At 34.8% G+C, this 23,179-nt stretch overlaps 1 protein-coding gene across 4 annotated transcripts in view; it reads left to right on the forward strand.

Moving 5' to 3' along the window:
* Window positions 1-23,179, forward strand: part of SYT6 (synaptotagmin 6) — a 165,838-nt gene that overhangs the window by 131,516 nt on the left and 11,143 nt on the right. For 2 of the 4 annotated variants that reach the window (XR_015748492.1, XM_087959559.1), the window contains exons 4-7: window positions 353-473; window positions 8,572-8,743; window positions 10,252-10,402; window positions 16,605-16,709. Coding sequence is in view for 2 of the 4 variants with exons in the window: in XM_087959559.1 (XP_087815685.1) it covers window positions 353-473; window positions 8,572-8,743; window positions 10,252-10,402; window positions 16,605-16,709 (549 nt within the window). In the remaining 2 variants the exon portion in view is untranslated. The remainder of the gene's footprint in view (window positions 1-352; window positions 474-8,571; window positions 8,744-10,251; window positions 10,403-16,604; window positions 16,710-23,179) is intronic. The other 2 variants (XR_015748493.1, XM_087959560.1) reach the window with 1 other exon arrangement.

The raw sequence follows: 23,179 nt of genomic DNA on the forward strand, positions 1-23,179 counted from the left end.
ATGGTTCAGTTAGGATATGACTCCAAAAATCTAAACTCCAATGAGTATGGATTAGGAGGCTGTCTGTTGTTGAAGGACTTCTGCAAGGTGATCTGCTGCACATTTTACATATGTTATCTGCCATTTTTTACTATCATTATCTGATAGATAAATAGTTATCTCAGCATCTTTGTTTATCAGCATATGAAACATTTTCAAAGGTTATTAAATAACAAAGTCTTGGTGTTGCCTCAACAAGGTAGGAGGTAAAGAAAACCATGGAGCTGTAGAAAATGTAGGCAAGGGGGGAAAAACGCAAGTGAGAATAAATTCTTTTTTTTTCTGATGCTTTATGTTCTCTCTTTTATTAAAGGAAAGTGTGGACCTGGGAGAGATAATGTTTTCCCTTTGTTACCTGCCAACTGCAGGTCGCCTCACTCTAACAGTCATTAAATGTAGGAATCTCAAAGCGATGGATATAACTGGATACTCAGGTAGGTATTTCCTTTCTCTGAATAAGGTAGTCGTATTTGATTTCTGCAATGTTTCTGTGACACTATTACTCCCTTTTAAGAGTCAAGGGAATTTCCTATACATTATTAAATGGATTGATTTATTTGATTCTGATGAAGTTATTTCTGGGTTAATATAAATATTTTCCAGAAACATGTAGAAAATAGAGGTATGCATAAACAGGCTACTTAGTGCTGTTTGACAGGAGATCAAGTGTTTTCCATGAAAGCCTGAAATTGTCACAAGATCTATGCAACTTAGAAGGACTTCATTTTTTCCTTTTCTTTTTCTTTTCATATTAAAGTAGAACATAGGCAGACAGACAGACATTTCTAGTCTGGTTAACTTTTTTTCTTAGAAAGAAAGACCTGATTTAAATTTTATCATACACGCATACACGCACACGCACACCTATTAATCAAACTGATATCCTTAGGACTCAGATTTGCCTAATGTTTGTTATATGTGCGCATAACACTTCTGTGCTTTCCCATTAACATGCATGGCCAACATGAAAAAGATATTGAATTGGTTTCAGTTTCTGTCAGCCTTTCAAGGTAGTCCAGACAAGAAACACAATTCTTACATTAACATTATCTTGCAAGAAAAGAAAGAATTTGTCCCCTCCCCTCATTTTACTTTTCTGAAAACTGGGGAAGGTCCCTTCTAAAGCACTTCCCATGCATCCTCTCCTTCTGTGAACTGTAAACTTGCCTATTGTCCAGTCTGTTGCTCTTCCTTCTGGGCATTTCCACATGCTATTATAGTCAGGGGTGAAATTCATTTTTTTCCCTATTGGCTCTGTGGGCGTGGCTGTGGGTGTGCTTGGTATAATAGTAATAGCAACCAGGGGTGATTTTTTTACCCTACCACCTCTCCTGAGTGGTTGAATTGCACCCCTGATTATAGTTTTAGATTAGGTTCAGCAATCAGTAGGCTGTTCCATAAATTTTCAAACATATTTCTCTTCTCAATTATATGGGGGAGAGGTTGAGAGAAGTGGTGCCAAAAAACTGCAAAGAACAAAGTTTAGCCAGGCTCCCAGTAGCCAGAAAAAATGGAAGGGCATGATGGGCTATGGTGGTGTTTACTCTCTTGTTTTAAGGCAGGCCTAGCATTCCTGATATAATTTCACCACTTCTCAAAAAAGAATTTTGGATACAGTAGGTCGAAAGTCTCTGACTTACATAATATACTTTTGTTATAGCTGAAAGCTTGATAGCAAAGGAGCAATGACTGGGTAATGGTTTCAAACTGTGAACAACCTATATTATCCTGTAGACCATACAGTTTTATAGAGTCCATGGAGTGTATAATTATGTCCTTGTTTTTAATTTTTTTCTTGTTCTTTGCTGAAACAATCTTTTTAAAAAAATGTGTACTACAGTAGAAGCTCTGGTCTGTAAATATACCCCATGAATTAAAGAGAAAATGATACAATTTAATTCCCTTTGAGAAATTTCCATGTGTAAATACCTGATTCAGTGTCATAACTATTTTTAATAGCCTCGGCTTCCAGATGTCAGTGTTTTCATTTTCCTGACAAATATATAATCTATGACTGCAATAACCATGAAGCTGTTTGAGCAGACAGGTATTTCTTCTCAGCTGACATTTGATACATTAGAATCACTGAGAGTTGATTTCTCAAAGTGAGAAAACTGTTTACTAGTTCTGCAGAGGCATATGTACCTTATTTATTTATTCATTCATTTGCTGATTTAAAGCATTTATATAGACACTCACCTTATACCAAAGATTGGTAGGTTCCAAAAACAGCCAAATTTGAAGTACTTTTTGAAAGTCTAGGAAAGGAGAGTCTGCTGAATTTCCATAAGGCAGGGACTGACACAAAAAATACATGCTTTATAGAGCCCATACAATGGAAATGTTTAGGAAAGGGATTTGGACAATGCCCAGCCTATCTAATTGGGTAAAATGGGTAGAGGTTTCCTCTCATAACCTAGCTCTGTGCCCTATAGGGCTTCAAACCTAATAACCACCGCCTTGAATTGCACCTGGAAGAAACCATAAGACAATGCAGTTGCACATTACAGGGTGTAACATGGGTAAACTTAGGAGCACCCACCATTGCCCATGCTATCACATTCTGGACTAGTGATAGCTTTCAGATGTCTTCAAGTGCAGAATTGTGAGAAGCATGTTGCGGTAATCCAAACAGGAAGGCATGAATGATTGTGAGCAAGGTCACCAATCCAGGAAGTTATTATAATTATTGAGAGTGCCAAATCTACAGCAAATTTATCTTGCATTCATGTTGCAATGACTATTACTTATATGGTCACTTGTCTCACACACAAAGTGACTCTGGTTGGCGTACAACGATTAAATAAAACAGTAAACACATGAAAACAATAATTAAAAACAGTCAATATTAAAAATATAACCACCAAGTACAGGAGAGAGTAAATTAAACAGAATGATTGAGCCCTCTTAGAATATCTTTGGTTCCTTGAGACCCCGATGACAAAACCAGGTCTTGAGGGGCTTAAGGAACATTAACAGGGATGAAGCTAAATTCAGAAAGAATTTACCAGAATCAGTTTAGTAAGCTATTGTTGCCCTATTTTCTCTTTTCTTCTTTGCTTCTTTCCCCTGCTAAAAAATAAGACATTCAAATTACTTTTCATGAACTTATATTCTTTTTTCTTAACCTTTAATCCTTTTATGTCTGGGTTCTGTCTAATTCACATTAGTAATGCTTCTAATGATAATATGAAGAGCAGGGGTGAGAGTGGGCAGCCCTGTCTGACTCCTTTTTCTATTTTTATTGGGTGGGTATATTCCCCGTTTATTATAATATTAGCCTGTTGTGTATCATAAATGGTTGTTATAATATTTTTAAATTTGGTGCCTAAATTCATATTATAATTTTTTTGGATTAAAAATTGCCAATTTAAATTATCGAAAGCCTTCTCTGCATCTAAAAACGTAAGTGCAATTTGTTTTTTGGGGTGGGCTTCGTAAAATTCTAAGACATCTAGTACTATTCTTAAGTTGTTCCTGCTTTGTCTGGTCGGGAGAAATCCATTTTGATCTTCATATATATGCTCATTTAACATTCTTTTTAGTCTACTTGCTATAATAGAAGTGAATATTTTGTAATCAGTATTTAACAGTGAAATTGTCCTATAATTATGTATATATTGGGGATCCGAATCCTCCTTCGGGATCAGCGAAATCAATGCCCCCCTCCATGAGTCCGGCATCCTGGCTGCCAATAAGACGTCATTAAAAACTTCCACCATAAGAGGTCCTATTTGTTCTGCTATTGCCTTGTACAGCTCCCCTGGAATCCCATCTGGTCCCGGGGATTTATTGTTTTTCTGGTTCTCTATTGCTGATTTCAATTCAAACCAAGTAATATCTTTGTTTAATAATTTTTCCATTTCTTCCCCAATTGCTTTATCCTTCAATTCATCTAAATAGTTTCTTATTCTATCTTCGTTAACTTCTTCCTTTTTATGTAACTCTTCAAAATACTTATGGGCAATTTCTTTTTTTTGTTCTATCTCCTGTTGTATATCCCCCTTTCCATCTATTAGCTGGTATATCAATCTCTTTTCTTTCCTTTTTTTAGTCTTTATGGTTTATTAGCATGCTCAAAATAAGTTTGTCTAGTTGTATTCAAATTTATAATCATTCTCTCTTGTTCAATTAAATTCAGTTTATGTTTAGTTATTATTATCTGATTTTGCAATTTTGAATCCTTTGGGGTACTCTGTAATTGAGTTTCTAATTCATTAATTTTTTGTTGTAATTTGTTTTGCTGGGCGTATTTTTCCTTATTCCTCTTGGTGTTATAAGAGATTGTTATACCTCTTATTACTGCCTTCATTGTATCCCAAATGTTTTTTTTCATAGCTGCTCCATTATCATTTTCCTTTAAGAAATAATTTAATTCCTCCTTGAGTTTGTTGGTGTATTCTTTTTCTCTTATTAACTGAGTATTTAACGTACATCTTTTCTTGGGTTTTTCCCTACCCTTCCATATTATCTGAATTGGATTGTGATCTGCCCATTCATTAGGTAAAATTTCAATCCCTTTTATCTCATTTGCTATTTCCCTATTCATCCATGCCATATCAATTCGTGTCCATATTTGATGAGGATTTGAATAGAATGTAAATTGTTTTTTCTCGGGATGTGATCTTCTCCATATATCAATCAAATTTAACTCCTTCATCATTTCCATACATATCTTGGGAAGCTCTCTTTTTCCCCCTTTGTTCTTCCCCCCATTACTGTGGTCTTTTTGATAATCAGCAATAGAATTAAAGTCTCCTATGATACAAATATTTCTTTTTTCCAATCCTACTATTTTTTCATAAAGATGCTTAAAAAACTCTTTTTGATCTCCGTTCGGGGCGTAGATTACCGCTAAGAGAATTGGGATGGCATTAATCCAAATCTGCAAAACCAGAGTTCTTCTCTCAAACTCCGACCATATTAAATCTGCTTTCAAACCCTCTTTAACATATACTGCAATCCCTTTCTTTTTCCCTATGTCTGCTGGTGCGGTAAATAGCTTCCCTAATTTTGGACATTCTAGGTATTTTTCATCTGTTTTCTTTATATGAATTTCTTGTAGGCATATTATATCAGCATTTTGTTTGATTAGTTTAGCTATTATCCTTTTCCTTTTTATCGTCGAGTTTAAACCATTTATATTAATTGATAGTAGTTTCTTTTCTTCTTCCATTTAATTAATTCTGTTTCGCTCTTTGTCTTGTAATGGCTCCAGTCTCTCCTTGTGCCTGAAGATGTGTCCTACTTTCTTCTCTCTCCTGATGTAGATGAGTATTTCCTTGATTTCCATCTCTATTCTTATGATAGCCTTGATCTTCCTGGGAGTTTGTTTCCAGTTCCTCCTTACTGCTCTGGTCTTCTGGACCTACCAATTGCTCATAAAATTCCTGGGCCTTTTCCATGGAGTCTATTTTAATTTTCCTTTCATTCCAAAAAACTAACATTCCCTCTGGAATTAGCCATTTAAATACAATTCTTTTCTGATTTAGGTAAGCTTCATTGAGGAACCAATAGAAAGAGGACAAAAATTGATGAATGAATTAGAACAATTTGAAGCAGTAGCAGGACTTAAAATTAATAGGAAGAAAACAAAATTAATGACTAAAAATTTAACATAAAAACAGAAAATAGAACTAGAAGAAGTTATGGGAATACAAGTAATAAAGAAAGTTAAATACTTAGGAATATGGTTGACAGCACATTGTAATACACTTAAGGAAAATAATTATGATAAATTGATGCAACAGGTAAAGAAGGATTTAGAAACATGGGGCAAGCTGCAACTTTCATTATTAGGCTGGATTGCTGCTATTAAAATGAATATTCTTCCAAAATTCCTATATATATTTCAGACAATTCCAATCAAAGTACACTATTTTTTTTTTTGAAGAACTTAATAAAATAACTGTAAAATTTATCTGGCAAGGGAAAAAACCTAGAATAAATTTAAAGGCAATGCAGAATATGAAGAGCAGGGGAGGGCTGGCCCTTCCAAATTGGGAGTTGTATTATAGTGCAGACTCTTTAGTATGGTTGAAGGAATGGATGAATTTAACCAATAAGAGAATATTATTCTTAGAAGGCCATGACTTGCAAAGGGGGTGGCATGCTTTTTTATGGGATGTAGGGAAAACTATCCAGAAATATTTTCACAGACACCTAATCAGAGACTCATTATTAACTAATTGGAAGAAAATACGGAAAAAAACACTATTTAAAAATACCAATTTGGATTTCAACAATGGAGGCGATGATTCACCCAAATAATCTGGATATCACTAAAATGATTAAATATAAGGATCTATTGGATACACACGGAAATTTGAAATCATGGCAAGAACTTCAAGAGCGGGGACTAAAAATTGATCGGTGGGCATATCTTCAAATTCAAAGTAGATATAAACAGGACAAGAAAGAATTTGGAATTAACAATAAACTCCAGCAATTAGATAAAATTTTATTAGGATCAGGCAAAAAAATATAACAAAATTTTATAATTATTTATTAGAAGTAGAATTAGAAGAAGAAATTGTAAAAGGGAACATGATAGCCTGGAGTAGGAATATAGGACGTAGCATCACCATAACAGAATGGGAAAAGGTCTGGGGTAGAAATAATAAAATTACAAAATCAGTAGCATACAAAGAAAACACCTATAAAATGTTTTATAGATGGCACCTTCCTCCTTTGAGATTAGTGAAGATGTACCCCAATATGAGTCCAAATTGCTGGAAATGCAAAAAAAAAGAGGGAACTTTTTTCCATATGTGGTGGTCCTGTACAGAAGCTCAAAAACATTGGCAGAAAATTAGAAATTGGCTGGAAGAAATGACAAGAGAACAGATCGAATTCAAACCAGAGTCCTTTCTGTTAGGGATCTTTGATAAACAAATATCAAAAAAAGTGAAATATATAATAATACACATTTTGACAGCGGCCAGATTGGCTTTTGCACAATGTTGGAAGCAGCCTCATGTTCCATCAGAGGAGATGATCATTCAAAAAATTTCAAGTTGTGCAGAAATGGACAAATTAACTTTGGCATTAAAAAATAAAGACACTTCAATATACTACAGCAGCTGGAACTGCTGGTACAAATGGATAGACCAAAGATAGACTTCACACTAAAAGGCAAAAAAGGATAGGATAAATCCATAGTAGTGATACACATATATATGTAAGGATTAGGTGTGTGTATATGGCATAGAATAAGGATAAAAAAGAGGTCTTACAAACTGTTGAGAATGTTTTTAATTGTTTTCTATTTTTTTCAATCTATTTTCTTCTCTCTTTCTTCTTTTTCTCTCTTTATTTATGTATGTGTTGTTGGTTTGTTTTAATTGTAAAATTAATAAAATTTATTTTAAAAAATTATTTTTCATGAAAACGGGCTCATTGACATATAGCTATATAACAAAGGGATGTTGAAAAGATGCACAGAGCAAAGGAGCTAAGGGATGCCTATAAATCAAAGATGTTGATATCCTTATATAGAAGTATACAGTGTGAAGATGAGCAAAACATAAATAAGTACATGGAAAATGTACTTTTGGACCTGGATTTATGGTTACCAAGTCACTCCTTCTAAATAAAAAAGGGGGAGGGGATATACTTAAAAACATATGGTATCTAGAGTGGTGGTCAGCCCATTTAAATTCTACTAGAAAAAAATAATGTCTTGATTAATTTTTCCTATTTTCTCAAACAGAAAAACAGCTTCCACTGTATTTTTTTTAAAAAAGAGGAGGGCTTTGAAGCTGACAAACCAAGCTTTCCCTGTCACACAGATTGAAGCTAATAGTTGTGGCTGAGCTACAGTATACTCTTGATGAATTTTAAAAATCTAGCTAAGAAAACATTTCCAAGGGAAAATTACAAGCAGAATCTGAACCACATTCTTGAAGTATTTGATGCTGTTATCCAAGCTCCAGTTAATATTCAGCTCTGCTTTCTCTTTAGAACAATTTTCATTCCTTTCAACAATCAGCTAGCATGCCATGATCACTAAGCTTACCCATTTTTCAAAGGAACATTTTCAGGATTTCCCCCCCACTTTTTTAATTTTCTTTAACATTTTCTACAAACCCTTCAACCAATTTATTTTTCATTTCAATTAACTGTAGCATATTTGAACAATCAAAAAAGAATCCTAATTTATGAAAAGGGGTCCATATTGTCAAGCTTTAATTCCTGACCATTTTTCACCTTTCTGCTGAGATCCTATGTATATGTGAATTATATACTGGTAAGGAATTATTTTTGTAGGCCCCTGGATGCACCTAGCCAATCTTCACTGATATCATTTCCAGAGTGTTACCAAAAAAGGAGAAATGAATGTGGTGATGAAATTACACAGAGTTGAGCTTGACTTGGAAGAGCAGGCTGAAAGTGCAAGTTTGCCACCATAATTCTGCTTTCTTCTGTCCATGTTTTTATTATCCAATTTTAGGTGTGTTGCAGAGAACTCATTTAATTATTGGGCAACTAGAAAGTGTTCTCTCATCTCTTTGCTTTTACCCAATTCACCAGATCCATACGTCAAAGTATCTTTGCTCTGTGATGGAAGGAGACTGAAAAAGAAGAAAACCACTATAAAAAGAAATACACTTAATCCTACCTATAATGAGGCAATAATTTTTGATATCCCTCCTGAGAACATGGATCAAGTCAGTCTGCTTATATCAGTTATGGATTATGACCGGTAAGTGAGAGTCTTTGCAATCTCTAAATCCCATCTGAGTCATTTTTCTCCATTCACATTTCATGGTATGATTCATTTGATTTCATGTACTTTGTACTCAAAAAATTGTATACTGTATTTTCTTGTTCCTCTGTTATTGAGCAGGTGAACATAGTTCTAGATTTCCATTGTTTCTGATAAGAACATGTTTAGTTTTGTCCATAGAGATAAACTATATTGATCACCAGAACAAAATTGTCATTCTGCCATAATTCTTAGTTACATAGAAGGCCTTTCAAAATTGACATGTAGGCAAATCTCAGAGAAAGGATAAGTTCCACCTAGGATCTACTTAAAAAACAATCCACATATTCATTTTAAGTAGAACAAAGTCCATTGTCCCTGTTTTACCTAAGGTTTTCACTTTGGGGGCATGTTGGAATTCTTTCTGTTACATTTTTTTTAATTTGTCAGAGTTAATTCCTTCCACAGAATTTCTAATACTAAGAAAAAATTGGACACCCACTTCCGTTTGGATTCTGAATTTCAGTTTACTGAAATAGAGTCTTCAACAGCATGTGTTAATGGCTAGGAAGAGGATTCAGAAACTGATTCTTTATGAGAGACTTGAAATCTCTGTTTTACAACTGAATATATAATAGCTGGAATATGTGTAATATATTGCTGCTTATTTGTCTAACATGATTCCATTGCTTTCCGATAAATCAACCAGATTTGAACTGTAGAAATCTAGACAACCACTACAATATTGAACATATTCTTGCTGCTATTTATTTATTGTCCATATTTTTATAGTCCAGTTTTTATAGCAAACAAATCTTGTTTGGCTTCTCCATATTATGTTTGAACTGAGGTCCATATTCATTCTTTTCCTAATAACAAAGACTGAGAACAAAGACTGGTTTATACTTCTATAGCTTTTAGAGAGTAAGAGGTCAAAGATCTGGTCTAGAATTCATGCTGAGCAATCATGGATAAAGTGTCCCTAATTTGTTTAATGCTCAGTGTTCTTGTTTAGTGTAGTATCTCAATCAGATTAATCTGTGATAAGATATCATTTTTCTTGAGTTTCTCTGTCTCGTTTAGCTGCTACTTGAAGAGAGAAATTCATGGAAATGAAGAAAATCAACCGGTATGAATTCTTTTAGAATGGATATATTTGGGATATTAATACCTGCTGAATACCTGTTATGCAGAGGTTTAAAATATACATTTATTGCAAGTTATACTTGGGGAATATATAAAGAAATGTTAAGATAGAAGATCAACAGTGGAAAAAGTTACACTACCTACTCACAAAATATATTGAGCCAAGAAAGAGAAATAAACCAATCTATGCTTTATTATACAATATGTGGAAGAACCAGAAAGACTTAATCCTAGTGAATGAAAGAAATTCCATTGACTTATGGACAACCAAGAAGTAGAAGGAACAGGGTTAATGAACCAATTGCCAAAAGAGAATGAAGGTATTAAAAACATATCCTACATGTGATTATTGCTTTCAGGGTTGGCCACAATGAGATTATTGGAGTTTGTCGTGTGGCAAACAATGCTGAGGGACTAGGCCGAGACCATTGGAATGAAATGTTGGCTTATCCACGTAAACCAATTGCACATTGGCATCCCCTCGTAGAAGTGAAGAAATCTTTTAAGGAGGTACGTAAATATTTATAATTTTCTTCAATACATGTCCAATAGATATTCTAGAAGCAGAGGAACAATCTGCAACTTCTAAAGCCTTTCCTTTATTAATGAGCTCAAGTCACAAGACAGGAATATCTTATCATATGGTAAGCAAACATTTCACTGTAGATGATTTTTTTCTAAATAAACTATTGCAAACAGAAACAGGGGCAAGATGAGTAATCCAGGTGCAATTAATACTTAAAGATTACTTTTTCATAGATGGATATGACATGCTAAAACACATCGAATAAACTAAAAAGAAGTGGAAGTTCATTGCAAATGAGTCATTTGATAATAAAAAAGGCACTAAAGTAGAAAATATATTTTGCAGATTTGTAAAAGATATACAGTTCAATATTTAATGGCAAAGCTTTAATTCTTCTTCAATGCAGTAAAATCTTGATGTTGCAGTCCACGCAGACAGAATGACTATTTAATCCAAATTTCATTCACATCAATTTCTGTCACCCTGTCCACCAGTTTATAATATTAATCCATTAAATGGGTGTAAAATCTAAATTTTAAAAACTAAAATGTTTTAGAATGTCTGTTAAATCAAGGTCCATTAAACTGAGGGGTCATTCCTTTTTATACCCAACAAAACATATTTTGAGGAAAAGAACTTCTGGACACAGAATTAGCCCTATGCTCTTGACTGAATATTAGGTAATCCAAAATTTAGTTTGAGAAGGTTCAAGAACTTTAGGGAAGAAATTGCTTGCCAATTCAGTGAGAATTGGTTTAGGCAACCTATTCAAGCAGGAAGGACTTTTTAAAAAAATTTCTCCCTGTCAGACAATCAGCAACTTTATGAAATTATCAAGTCATTTTATTACCTTAAAAAACTTATTACCTTAAAAAGCTTCGAACATACAGTATCTGCTGTATGTTCCTTTTCCAACAACATCTAGTTCAAAGCAGTTCCTTATAACAAAGAATTTAGAAAAAGTATGCCTCAATATAATATCATGCTAAATACATATCATATCAGCAATACAGAATTAAACTTTTAATAAACAGTAAGTGCACATAATGTTTACTCCAATATAATAGCATAATACTAAATATAAAAAATAAATAACCTTAAGTTACAAGGCAAACTGATATGCATGGTAATGTAGTAAGTGGAGAGTATCCTTTGGCTGCTTACAAAAGAAGCTTTGTGTTTGGAAGCAATCTCAGTTTATATAAATCATCTTAAAATTCAGGAAACAAACTTGGAGGCCTTTCCCATCCCTCCCTCCCCCTTGTCTAGTTCCCCATTTCTTCCTGTCATCTGTGAACCTGAGACTGTTGAAGATCCAACAGGGATAAGAAACTATTGTACTTCTAAAATAAGCACTTCAAATGCATGTATGTGATGTATCCCACCATGATAGTTAGACCCCCCAAAATGTTGTTCTTTTCTTTTAAAAGTAGATCAAGCAAGGCAAAAAAAATTGATGTGAATATTTTCTGAAGGAGGGGTTGGGATCTCCACTGAAGCAGAAACTCATTTAAACAAGATCTAGTTTGCTCATTAAATCGAATACATAAAAAGTTGAATTACCTTGCTGCCCCAGGGAACCAAAGATATTTTCCAGATTCAAATTAAAAAAAATCTTGGCTTCCATGGGCTTTTGTTTTCTTTTATTGAAGTCCAGCTCTGTAGACTAGAAACAACATTTCCAAAATTGCAGCTGCTGTTCATTGCAATTTCCAAAACAATATACTATAGCCATTTGTTATGAAAAATTTCCCTTCCTCCTTCTGTTCACCTTCTATGACATAGTGTCCTAAAAGTATAATATTTGTAATCTGACACATCCAAAGAACCCCAAACTAAAGATTAGGGAAAACTGAAGAATTAAATTTAGAGGCCAGAGAAGGAGTTGAATAGATTAGAAAGAGGGGTTCCTTTGATTTATTTTTCTTTTTTCTTCCTTACTTTATTAGTTTGTGTTAGCTTTTACCTTCATATTTAAAAGTTTTAATTATATGTTTCTGTATGTGCATATGTACATTTTTGTAGTATATATAAAATTATCAATCAGAATAGAGCTGGAAGGGACCTTGGAGGACTTCTCACTCAACCCCTTGCTCAAGCAAGAGACCCTATTCCATTTCAGATCAGGTGGTTTGTCCAGTCTTTTCTTAAAAACCTCCAGTGATGAAGCACCCACAACTTCTGAGGGCAAGCTGTTGCGAAGTTTCTCCTTAATTCCAGGTTGCTTCTCTCCTTGATCAGTTTCCATCCATTCCTTCTTGTCTTGCTTTCTGGTGCTTTGGAAAATAATTTGACCACCTCTTCTTTGTGGTAGTCCCTCAAATACTGTAAAACTGCTATCACATCACCCCAACCCTTCTTTTCTCTAGACTGGTCATACTCAATTCCTGCAACCATTCTTCATATGTCTTTGTCTCCAGGTCTTTAACCGTCTTAGTTGCTCTTCTTTGCACTTTTTCCAAAATCTCAACGTCTTTTTTGTAATGTAGTGATCAAAACTGAATGCAGTATTCCAGGTGTGGCCTTACTAAGGATTTATAAAGCATAATAATACTTCATATGATTTTGATTTTATGCCTTTGTTTATACAACCAAGGATTGTATTAGTTGCTGGCTCATGTTTAAGTGATCATCCACTAAGACTCCAAGGTCCCTCTCACAATCACTGGTTTTGAGTCAGGTTTCACCCAACCTTTGGTTTTTCCTGCCTAGGTGTAAAACCCTGCTTTCTCCACATTGAATTTCACATGGTTGGATAGGGCCCATTGTTCAAGTCTTTCAAGAGCTTTTGGATCCTGAGCTTGTCTTCTGGAATGTTGGCTATTCCTGCTAGTTTAGTGTCATCTGAAAATTTGATGAGGTCCCCTTCTATTCCTTCATCAAAGTCATTTATGAAGATATTGAAGAGTACTGGGCCTAAAACAGAACCTTGGGGTGCCCCACTGCTTACTTCCCTCCAAGTAGAAGTAGTACCATTAGGACTACTCATTGAGTATGGTTTGTCAGCCAGTTACAAATCCATCTGATTGTGATGCTGTGTATCTCACATTTTTCTAGATTACCAAGAAGTAGGTTGTGCTCTACTTTGCTGAGTGCCTTCCTAAAGTCTAAGTATACTATGTCTACAGCATTTCACTGGTCTACTAATTTAGTAATTTTGCCGATAATGAAATAAGATTGGCTTGGCATGATCTAGTGTTAAACAAACCCATGCTGGCTACTAATTCTCATCCATGAGAAATGAAACATCTTCATGGAAAGACAAGAAAGTCCAGTTGCCTCTTGAAAAAGCACCTTTGGGACAACCATGACCTGGATGACTGAGAATCTCCAAAAGCAATCTATCCTAACTTCTCTTGGAAGGGATCAGATTTTATATTTTTTTCCAGATACTAAAGATCAAGCACATTGTGTGCTGCTCAATTTCTCCTGTGCTTGCTCTAAAGCTTGTGGTGCTCCACTCTGGTTTGGTACTTGAAAAAGGATGCTTCCATCTTTTGGTCTCCAACTAAAACACTTGCAGTGGCAACGTTTTCTCTGGAAAGGAGGTTGAGAACTGATCTTTCTAGAAGTACTAGAAAGGTCAGTTCTTTGTCCTCGTCTTCCTACCACCCCATCAGTGATACTATGGGCTTCAGTTTATATAAATGCAAATTTCTGTTTTGGAAAAAAAATGCATAATTGCACCTATAATATTTTATATTGAGTGCTCATCTGATAAAATGATTGCCCCCACATTATTTAAAGAGGCTCAGGAATAATTGTAACCTAAAATTGAGTGCTGACTCTCTTGAAATATCCATAAATTGTAACATGATAATACCTGACAAGTTCCTGTGCAGCAGTATTAAATGCCATGTACAATATTAGGTAAAAGTAAAGGTTCCCCTCGCACATATGTGCTAGTCGTTTCTGGCTCTAGGGGGCAGTACTCATCTCCGTTACAAAGTCAAAGAGCCAGCGCTGTCTGAAGATGTCTCTGTGGTCATGTGGCCAGCATGACTAAACGCCAAAGGCGCATAGAATGCTGTTACCTTCCCACCAAAGTGGTCCCTATTTTTCTACTTGCATTTTTACATGCTTTTGAACTGCTAGGTTGGCAAAAGCTGGGACAAGTAACAGGAGTTCACTCTGTTACACAGTGCTAGGGATTCAAACCGCCGAACTGCCAAACTTTCTGATTGACAAGCTCAGCATTTTAGCCACTAAGTCACCACGACCCTTATGTACATTATTAAAACAATGCATTTTAAATTACATTCATAAAATATTTTATGCATGCCTAAAGTGTGTTTATCATGTGCCAGAAGTAAGAACTAATTGAGGCTCTAGTCTATTACATGATGAAAATTCTTTCTTTTACTGTGTTTTTTCAAAGATAAATCCTCCCAAGCATAACCAAGTTTACTCTCAAGTAAAAACACATATGATTGCTGCCATTGATCTGGATGCACATTCTAGCAGTATAAAACATCTAAAAATCATTAACCAGATAAAGCTTTGATCATACCTAAGGACTGGATTCAATATTTTCCTTCGTTTTTATGTTTTCCTTTATTCTTTGATCCATTAGAATTTTCCCTGAATGTTGGGAGAAGAAATTTACAAAGTCTTTCTTTTCTTCTATAGCACCTTCTATCATCAATTGTAATTTTTAAAAGATTACTCAACTCTTCACTACAGAATTTGGTCTCCATTAAAATCATTAGAAAGAATGGAATGATTAAAATGAATAAATAAATCTAAGACTGAATTCTAAACAATTAACTTAACTGGTCATATTTATCCTTTTTCTTTTAGTTTGAAGATAAGAAATAGAAGTGACTATCTAGTTAGCTAGACTATTTAAAAGGATAGTTGTAGGACAGAATTTACAGCCGTCACATAGCAAATTGGGGCCCAAAATTCCACATTAAAAAATACAGGACTTTCTTGCCCTCATTGAGATGTAAGCTTTCATGGGTGCTAATTACTAACACAAGACACTACCTTTAGATTTAAGTACAACTTGTACTCCTTTGATCTCCTTCTGCTAAGAAAAATTCTGAGCAATATGCAGGGTTGAGAAGCATTCATGAATAAATAAATGAATAAAAATCCCAAACTACCAAAGCAAACATAACACAATATGCTGTTCCTTTGTGGATGTGAAAAATATGAACCAGATATAACAACTGAGATCCATCCTGCAAGCCTTTATGTTGTTGAAAACACTATTTCACAATTTTAATCTGGTACATGTTAGATTGTTGTTTTGCTTAGCATTTATCTTGCATGGTTACAGGGTTGGCTTCTTATTGCACTATTCTCTCCTAGTTCTTCCAGCATAAACAGAGGTCTCCAAACTTGGCAACTTTAAGACTTGTGGACTTCAACTCCCAGAATTTTCCAGCCAGACATGCTGGCTGGAGAATTCTGGGAGTTGAAGTCCACAAGTCTTAAAGTTGCCAAGTTTGGGGACCCCTGCATTGGCTTCAGTTGGCTTGTCACAAAACCTGATCAAGTGAAGCTGGTTTCTGGTATCTAAGGAGAGTTAGGAACTCTGCTCACATCTAATCTAGTTCCTTAACCCTTACACCATGTTGGCTCTCTGGTATATATTGGATTAACAGGAGTACATCAAATTATACTAGTAAGTGTTTATTTCCGTTATCTCTTTTTTCTCATGTTACATATGAACCGTAGCAGAAAGAAAGAAAATCCTCAAGATTGAAATTGCTCATGTATAGTATTTCATTTGTTCTCTTATTATTATAACTAGTCAGCATTCAAAAAAGATATTTATGCTTGCTTTTGATTAAAGTTTCATGGGTTTTTTTTTGCTCTTACAATTGCATAGGATGTGCGCCAAGAAAAATGTGGAGGGGAGTTAGCTTGGGAAAAAGTAACAGCTGGATTGCAGTGGCATGACTATGAATTTCATTAGAATTATGGTAGCAGTCTTTAGTCATCATCCTTCCCTAAGCTGGTACCTTCTGGTGCATTGTAGCTGTGATTCTCAAAATGTCCACTAACATGGCTAAAGAAATTTTAGAAGTTACACTTCTAACATATTTGCAAGGTACCAGATAAGGAAGTCTATAATGAGTATGATGTAACACAAACAAGCTGAAACAACACCTTAGTGCTAATCACTAATACTCTATTGAAATCTGCAAATGAACCTTTATGTATTTCTGCCAACAGCAAAGTCCAGTAACTGGGTTGAATGTCCCCAAGGCAGTGATGCCTGTAGCAGAATCGTCCCATTCCCTTTCTACTATGATGCTGCCTTCTTCCAAATATTCCAAGGTATCAGACTAGGGTCATTTTTTACACAAAAGATCTATTTAAAAGTATAATAACAATTTCAAAAAAAAAATGAAACAAAATTTGACGGGCAAAGAGATAGCAAAGATTTCTGTAGAAAGAGCTTGGCTAAATCTGACATTGCCATAGGATATCATCAGTTCAACACTATAAAACATTTACAATTTAATAAGGCAATTTTAAACTTTTGGGACCATGACAATGATTTACTTTTTTAAAACAACATCAAGTACTTAATGAGGGGGGTTGGACTAGAAGACCTCCAAGATCCCTTCCAACTCTGTTATTCTGTTACTCTGTTGTGATAACCTAGGTACTTGATCAGAAGTAATTTTATTTCTTTTAAAAGAACAATGAAAACATCTAAAGAAAGAAATCATCGTACATGGAATCAATCTCAAACTGTTCTAAACAAAAACAGCTGACAATTACTTCTTAGATTAAAAAAATGTTTAGTCTATAAGTTGATGGTTTGTATAAGAGAAATTCATTTTATTAACAGAAGATCAATATGAAACTAATTTTGTACGCTGCACAGGTTCAGGCCATCTTCTCTGTTAACCTCTCTCATTCTTGAAATGAAAGACATTGAAGGAGAGAAAACTGTATCTCCTTCTTGTATCTGTATCTTATATCTGTATCTTGTGGTATAGTGACTAGAATGTTGAATTAGGATTGGGGACAGATCAGAGGTGGTATTCAGCAGTTTCTGACCAGTTCTGGAGAACTGGTAGCAGAAATTTTGAGTAGTTAAAACTGGCAAATACCACCTCTGACTGGAGGTTTTACAGTATCCTTCCCCTGCCACACCCACCAAGCCACGCCCAAAGAACCAGTAGTAAAAAAAATTGAATCCTACCACTGGGACAGATGGCTTGAAATTCCCATTCGTTCATGAAGATAACCATGAACATGATTTTATATTGGGGCTTCTCTCTCAGTTTGGCTGTCCTCACAAGATGCATGTGAAGGTGAAATGCTGAAGGAAAACCAAATTCATCTCCTTTTTTGGATGAAAGATAAGATATACAATATGCAATCATGTTTATATGGCCACAAATCCACCCTAGTACATTCATATTCTACATTTTTAATATAGAATTGTACAAATATATCTCTTATATGCAGGGGTCCCCAATCTCTGGGTTATTGGGCCATGGCTTATTTGTAACCAAGTCATGTGAGCAGCGGGCTGGCGTGCACTCAACTTGTGTGAGAAGCAGGCTGATGCACGCATGCATGGGCGCAGGCAACTAAACTTGTGAAAGTTGAGCTGCATGTGCATGCACATGAGTGCCAACCACTGCTTGTGTGAATCAAGCTCCATGACGTCCTGCCATTCATGCTGCCAGGTTCTCCTTTTCCTCCCCCAGCCAGGCTGCCAAGCTACAAAGGCTGTCTTAATAGACCTTTATTTATTTATTCATTCATTCATTCATTCATTCATTCATTCATTCATTTATTTATTTATTTATTCATTCATTCATTCATTTATTTATTTATTTCTCCTTGGTAGATAAGTAAAGTCCTTGGATTTTTCTTTAATATTTTTTCTTGACTAGATAAAATATAAGACTATGATTATGTCAAACTTTGGGTGTTGATCTATAGAAAGCATTCCAAAGATTTAGGAAATGGAAATATCTGAGCCCTACATTGGAGGAAGCACAACAGTATTCAATCTTTGTGGTTAAGGCATCTTGCTAGAAACCAGGAAACTGTGAGTTCTAGTTCTGTCTTAGGCAAGGAAGACAGCTGGTTGATTTTGGGCTAGGCACACTCTCTCAGCTCAACCTATCTTACACGGCTGTTGTCATAGGAAAAAAATGGGGGGAGGAGGAGGGCTTTAGGTTACTTATAAAGTAATAAACGAGAGATAAAATCTAATAAAGTAAGTGTCTGGAACAATAAAAAATGAGGTCATATATTATCATGGCATTATTATGAAAATCATATCATTTGTGTGAGTGATACAAATTGCATAATTTCTGTGATGATGCAATGACATGTCACTTGTCATCCTTGCCTCTTGCTAATGCCCATGTACATTGTTTCCCCACAGATCTGTAAATAAAATTATCTCAATGTAACGCATAGTAAATAGTCATTAGCTTTCTTGTTTTTCAATCCAAACTGTCCAGTTCAGCTTGTGTCTAATTAATACTAAATTGCTATTATAATTATTATCATTGTTACATACTACTGAAACTTGTGTTTATCTTTTCGTACCCTCAACTTAGCCCAAACAATACATTATACCATAATTACTTCTGTGGAATTAAAATTACCACAATGTTCAGTCCAGTTTTATTTGCAAAGCTGTGTCTGTCATGTGATCCTGATTTCAGATGCTCCTTGCTAGCTTCCCACAAGCAAAGTCAGTGGGAAAGTTGTAATTATGACCCCAATGGGTCATAATTATCCAATTATTATTATGGAGCCTCCAGATTCAGAGGAGTGTGTACATCTTATAGTTTGCAACAAATATCTGAAATAGTGAAAATATATATATATATATATATATATATATATATATATATATATATATATATATATATATATATATATATATATATTTCTTAAGTTTTCGTGGGTACTTACATGTATGGCATTCAGCTTTGTTCGGGTATTTTCCCACATCATTATAGTTGTGCTTTTAAAGTTGTACCAACGTTTCAGCAGAATCTCATCTGCCATCATCAGGCTTCTGTATTGTGTTTGTCTGTGAGTCAGACTTTCACAGCCGTTTCAGTTTTAAATTTGGTGCTAGCCTCGTACTGTGTTAGAATGGTTTTTTTTTTCTTTCTTCCATAAGAAGTACAACAGACAAAATCAGTAAGATATTACACAGGCATCATATCAAGACTGCCTTCAAAACAGACAGAAATTAGCAGCCATCCTAAGAAACCCCAAAGATAAAATTGACCTAGAAAACCAAGGCATATATGAAGTCCCCTGTGCATCATGCCCTGCCACATACATCAGACAGACCAATAGAAGAATAAGTACCCGCCTTGATGAACACAAAAATGCAGTAAAAAAGCTGGAGCACACTTCCTCACTAGTACAACACATGAAAGCCACAGATCATAGCACTGACTTCAATGGCACCAAAACCCTAGCACTATAGAAAACCCCAGCTACAGAATTATCAGAGAAGCCATAGAGATTGAAAAACAACCTGAAAGCATGAATAGAAGAGATGACTCCACCAGATTGTCAATTATCTGGAAGCCTGCACTCACAAACAAAAAAAATTCCACACCACAAGCCAAACAAACACCGGGGCACAAACAGACACACCCCCCCGATACATCCAGCTCAAACACACCCCAGCCAGCCACCCAGATGGAACCTAGCTTCCTAATAAACTATAGCCGGCCATTCACCCAAAGCCAAGCATGCTAAAAGCCCCCAATACATGAAACACTATGTTGCCAGCTAATCAAGACAAAAAAATGCTACAAAACAGACAGAAGATATTAGAAACACCAATCAAGCAGAACACAGCAAACTCCAAGACCAATAAACACAGACCAAAACTCCCAACCAATTAGGATGAAGAAAAAACCATTCTGGCATAGCAGTAGGCTAGCACCAAATTTAAAACTGAAATGGCTGTGAAAGCCTGACACACAGACAAAACCAGTACATAAGCCTGATGATGGCAGATGAGATTCTGCCGAAACGTCACTACAACTTTAAAAGCACAACTATAAGGACGTGGGAAAATACCCGAACAAAGCTGAATACCATACACACACACACACACACACACACACACACACACACACACACAAAACATTAAACAAAATATAAATTTGTAACTATTAGGCAAAAATAGAAATAATTAACACACAATAACAAATGCAAAACACCAAAGGAAAAAAATCATATCCCAAAATCGCATCATAAATGCTTGCCTTTTTAGAAGGCTGTCAGTAATGAGAACAGTCTAGAAGGAAGCCCTTCCAAGTGCCATGATTGAAAAGTTGAGAAACTTGCATAACATTTACCTGAAACTGCTTTATATAACTGTAAAACAGATTGCTAGTAATGTACTGTATAACTGAACATGCCTGTAAGTATGCTTATGCCATACCATGCTATTTACTTCTACAGTTGATCTCATTGTACACATGTTGTACTCTGACAATAAAGGTAATAATAATAATAATCTGATTTTCAATTTCAACAATTACCTTATGTCTAGAAAATGGAGCGTATTAAATTGTATTATCTAAGAATTAGATAACTTAAAATCAAAAATAGATTTGATATAGGTCATTATTTTTTTAAAAAAAAAAATTGCCACATCAGTATAGTAAAATGAAAAATAACTCAATGGCAAACTGAGGGCAAACATCTTCTGAATAAGATAATGAAACTTGTTGAAGTGCACTGAAATGTCATGATGTATCTAATGATCACAGTTTGCTTTTAAAAAGTACAGTTATGTTGGTAATCTGTCCCAATATTACGAATCAGCAACACTATTCCAGAGTAGTTCCAGAATTAAGTTTTAACCAAGCCATGTATAACAATTGCTGGATCAAATAAATTCAGGAATAATCACATCTGGTATAGCAGATATATTTAAACAAACATATCTTGGTTATTGCCGCTATTTGAGAATCTAAAATCAGTTGAGGGTCAGGAAGTATTCCGTGATTCTGGTTCTGGTCTATTAGGGAGAACATAATTTCATTGAAAAGACATGGAATATCACAATAAAAGTTTGGGTCCCTCTCTTTGAAGAGCATCTCCAACTTGTCTAGTTTTAATTTCATCTTGTCTACTTTTAGCCTGTTATCAAGTTTAGATAATCTTTGAAATATTTACTTACTTGAAGTTGAATGGTAAGAATCAGTAAAGATAGTTGTTATCAGTATATTACCAGAAGTTCTACTCAAAAGCCTTGGATGGCTCCCCAGTGGTTTCATATAGATGTTGACCAGCATGACGAACATGATGGCTTAATCAGAAAAGGTATATTTGTTACTTCCAGGTCAACTGAAGGTTTCTTTAATAGTGTTCTTCAAAAGTGGATAAACATTTTGCCCTCAATCAAGCAATTATTTCCTTTAATCATGGGGGCAGTTTTTCTGACTGATTTAATTAACCAGAAGAGGCAAAGGTTGAGCAGGTATTTCTCCAGGCAATGCTAAAAACTTTAGAAGAAACACCTGCTATACCTTGTATTTCAAGCCATACGAATAAAGAGTTTCTGGAAATGGGGTCCCAATACATGCAGAGATACCAGCTTAGACAATTGTGAAATGACAGAAACTCTCTATGTGTGTGTGTAATTTAATTTTCAATTTAATTTTTAAAATTAAGTGAAGCCTTTTAATCTTTTGTAATTATATTATCTCCTATTGTATTACACTGTAAAAACTTAAATAAAATTAGTTTTAACACTAATATAGCAATTATTGCCAATGTTTCCATAGATATTTCAATTATATTATAATGCTTTTGTGCAGGAGCAGACTTACTTATTATTCATATATTATGGATTGAGAAGGGACTAAGGCTCAGAGACTTAAGATTTATCATACAGGTTAAACTAAAATATGAAACGAAGCAGCATTTATGAGCTTAGCCATGGGAATTTAATTTCTGATTTATGATCTCATAGGAATGTCTAATCTATTATGGATAGATAATAATAATAATAATAATAATAATAATAATAATAATAATAATAATAATAATAATTTGTAGGCAAATTGAGGCCTTCCCTGTTTCATTTTAATTCTTTTCTAAATCCTTACCAATTTGTCAACTGTTTTTAGCACAAATCTCATCTTTACTAATGCTACATTCCTCTCATTTAACTGCACTCTTTCCTGCCAAGTAATCTTAGTTTGCTGAGATTCATCCATCATTTTGCTTACCCTTGCATAGAATTCAGTTGTCCATCTTCTCCCCCTCCCCCTTTCTAATACCTTTTTCCTAATATATTTGCAGAGTATTTGTTGATAAGGTCTCTGTGGGACCTTGTTCTGTCTTATTAATATGCATTGATTTCTCTACATTGGCTTTGTTTTGCCCTTCCTTCCAATGTTCTCTTATCATTAAAGTCTCCTCTTTCTCTGCTTATGTCCTTTCTGTTTGCTCACTCCCTCAGTTCATCCTCTTTTTTCCACTTTGTTTAGAAGACTTTTAAAAAGTATGTTTGGTTTTCTTGTTTTTTCAATATGATGACCTTCTATTATATGAAAGTCTTTGGTAATTTCAAGCTTTTTTATATATGTTGTTTCAACCCTTTGACTATGTTAGCTCAGGATTATGAGTGATGACATTAATGTTTGTAAAGAGCACAAAATTGGGTAAAGAATAGGGATAAGGTAGGGTAGGGTAGGGTAGGATAGGATAGGTCACATAGACAGGACAAGATGATACAAAATAAAGCAAGACAAGGTGAGGCAAGGTGGTATGAGATGAGG

The sequence above is a fragment of the Notechis scutatus genome, chromosome 3, assembly GCF_049901735.1.
Source record: "Notechis scutatus isolate UNSWTSFEM ecotype Mainland chromosome 3, rNotScu1.2, whole genome shotgun sequence".
Classification (NCBI taxonomy): Eukaryota; Metazoa; Chordata; class Lepidosauria; order Squamata; family Elapidae; genus Notechis; species Notechis scutatus.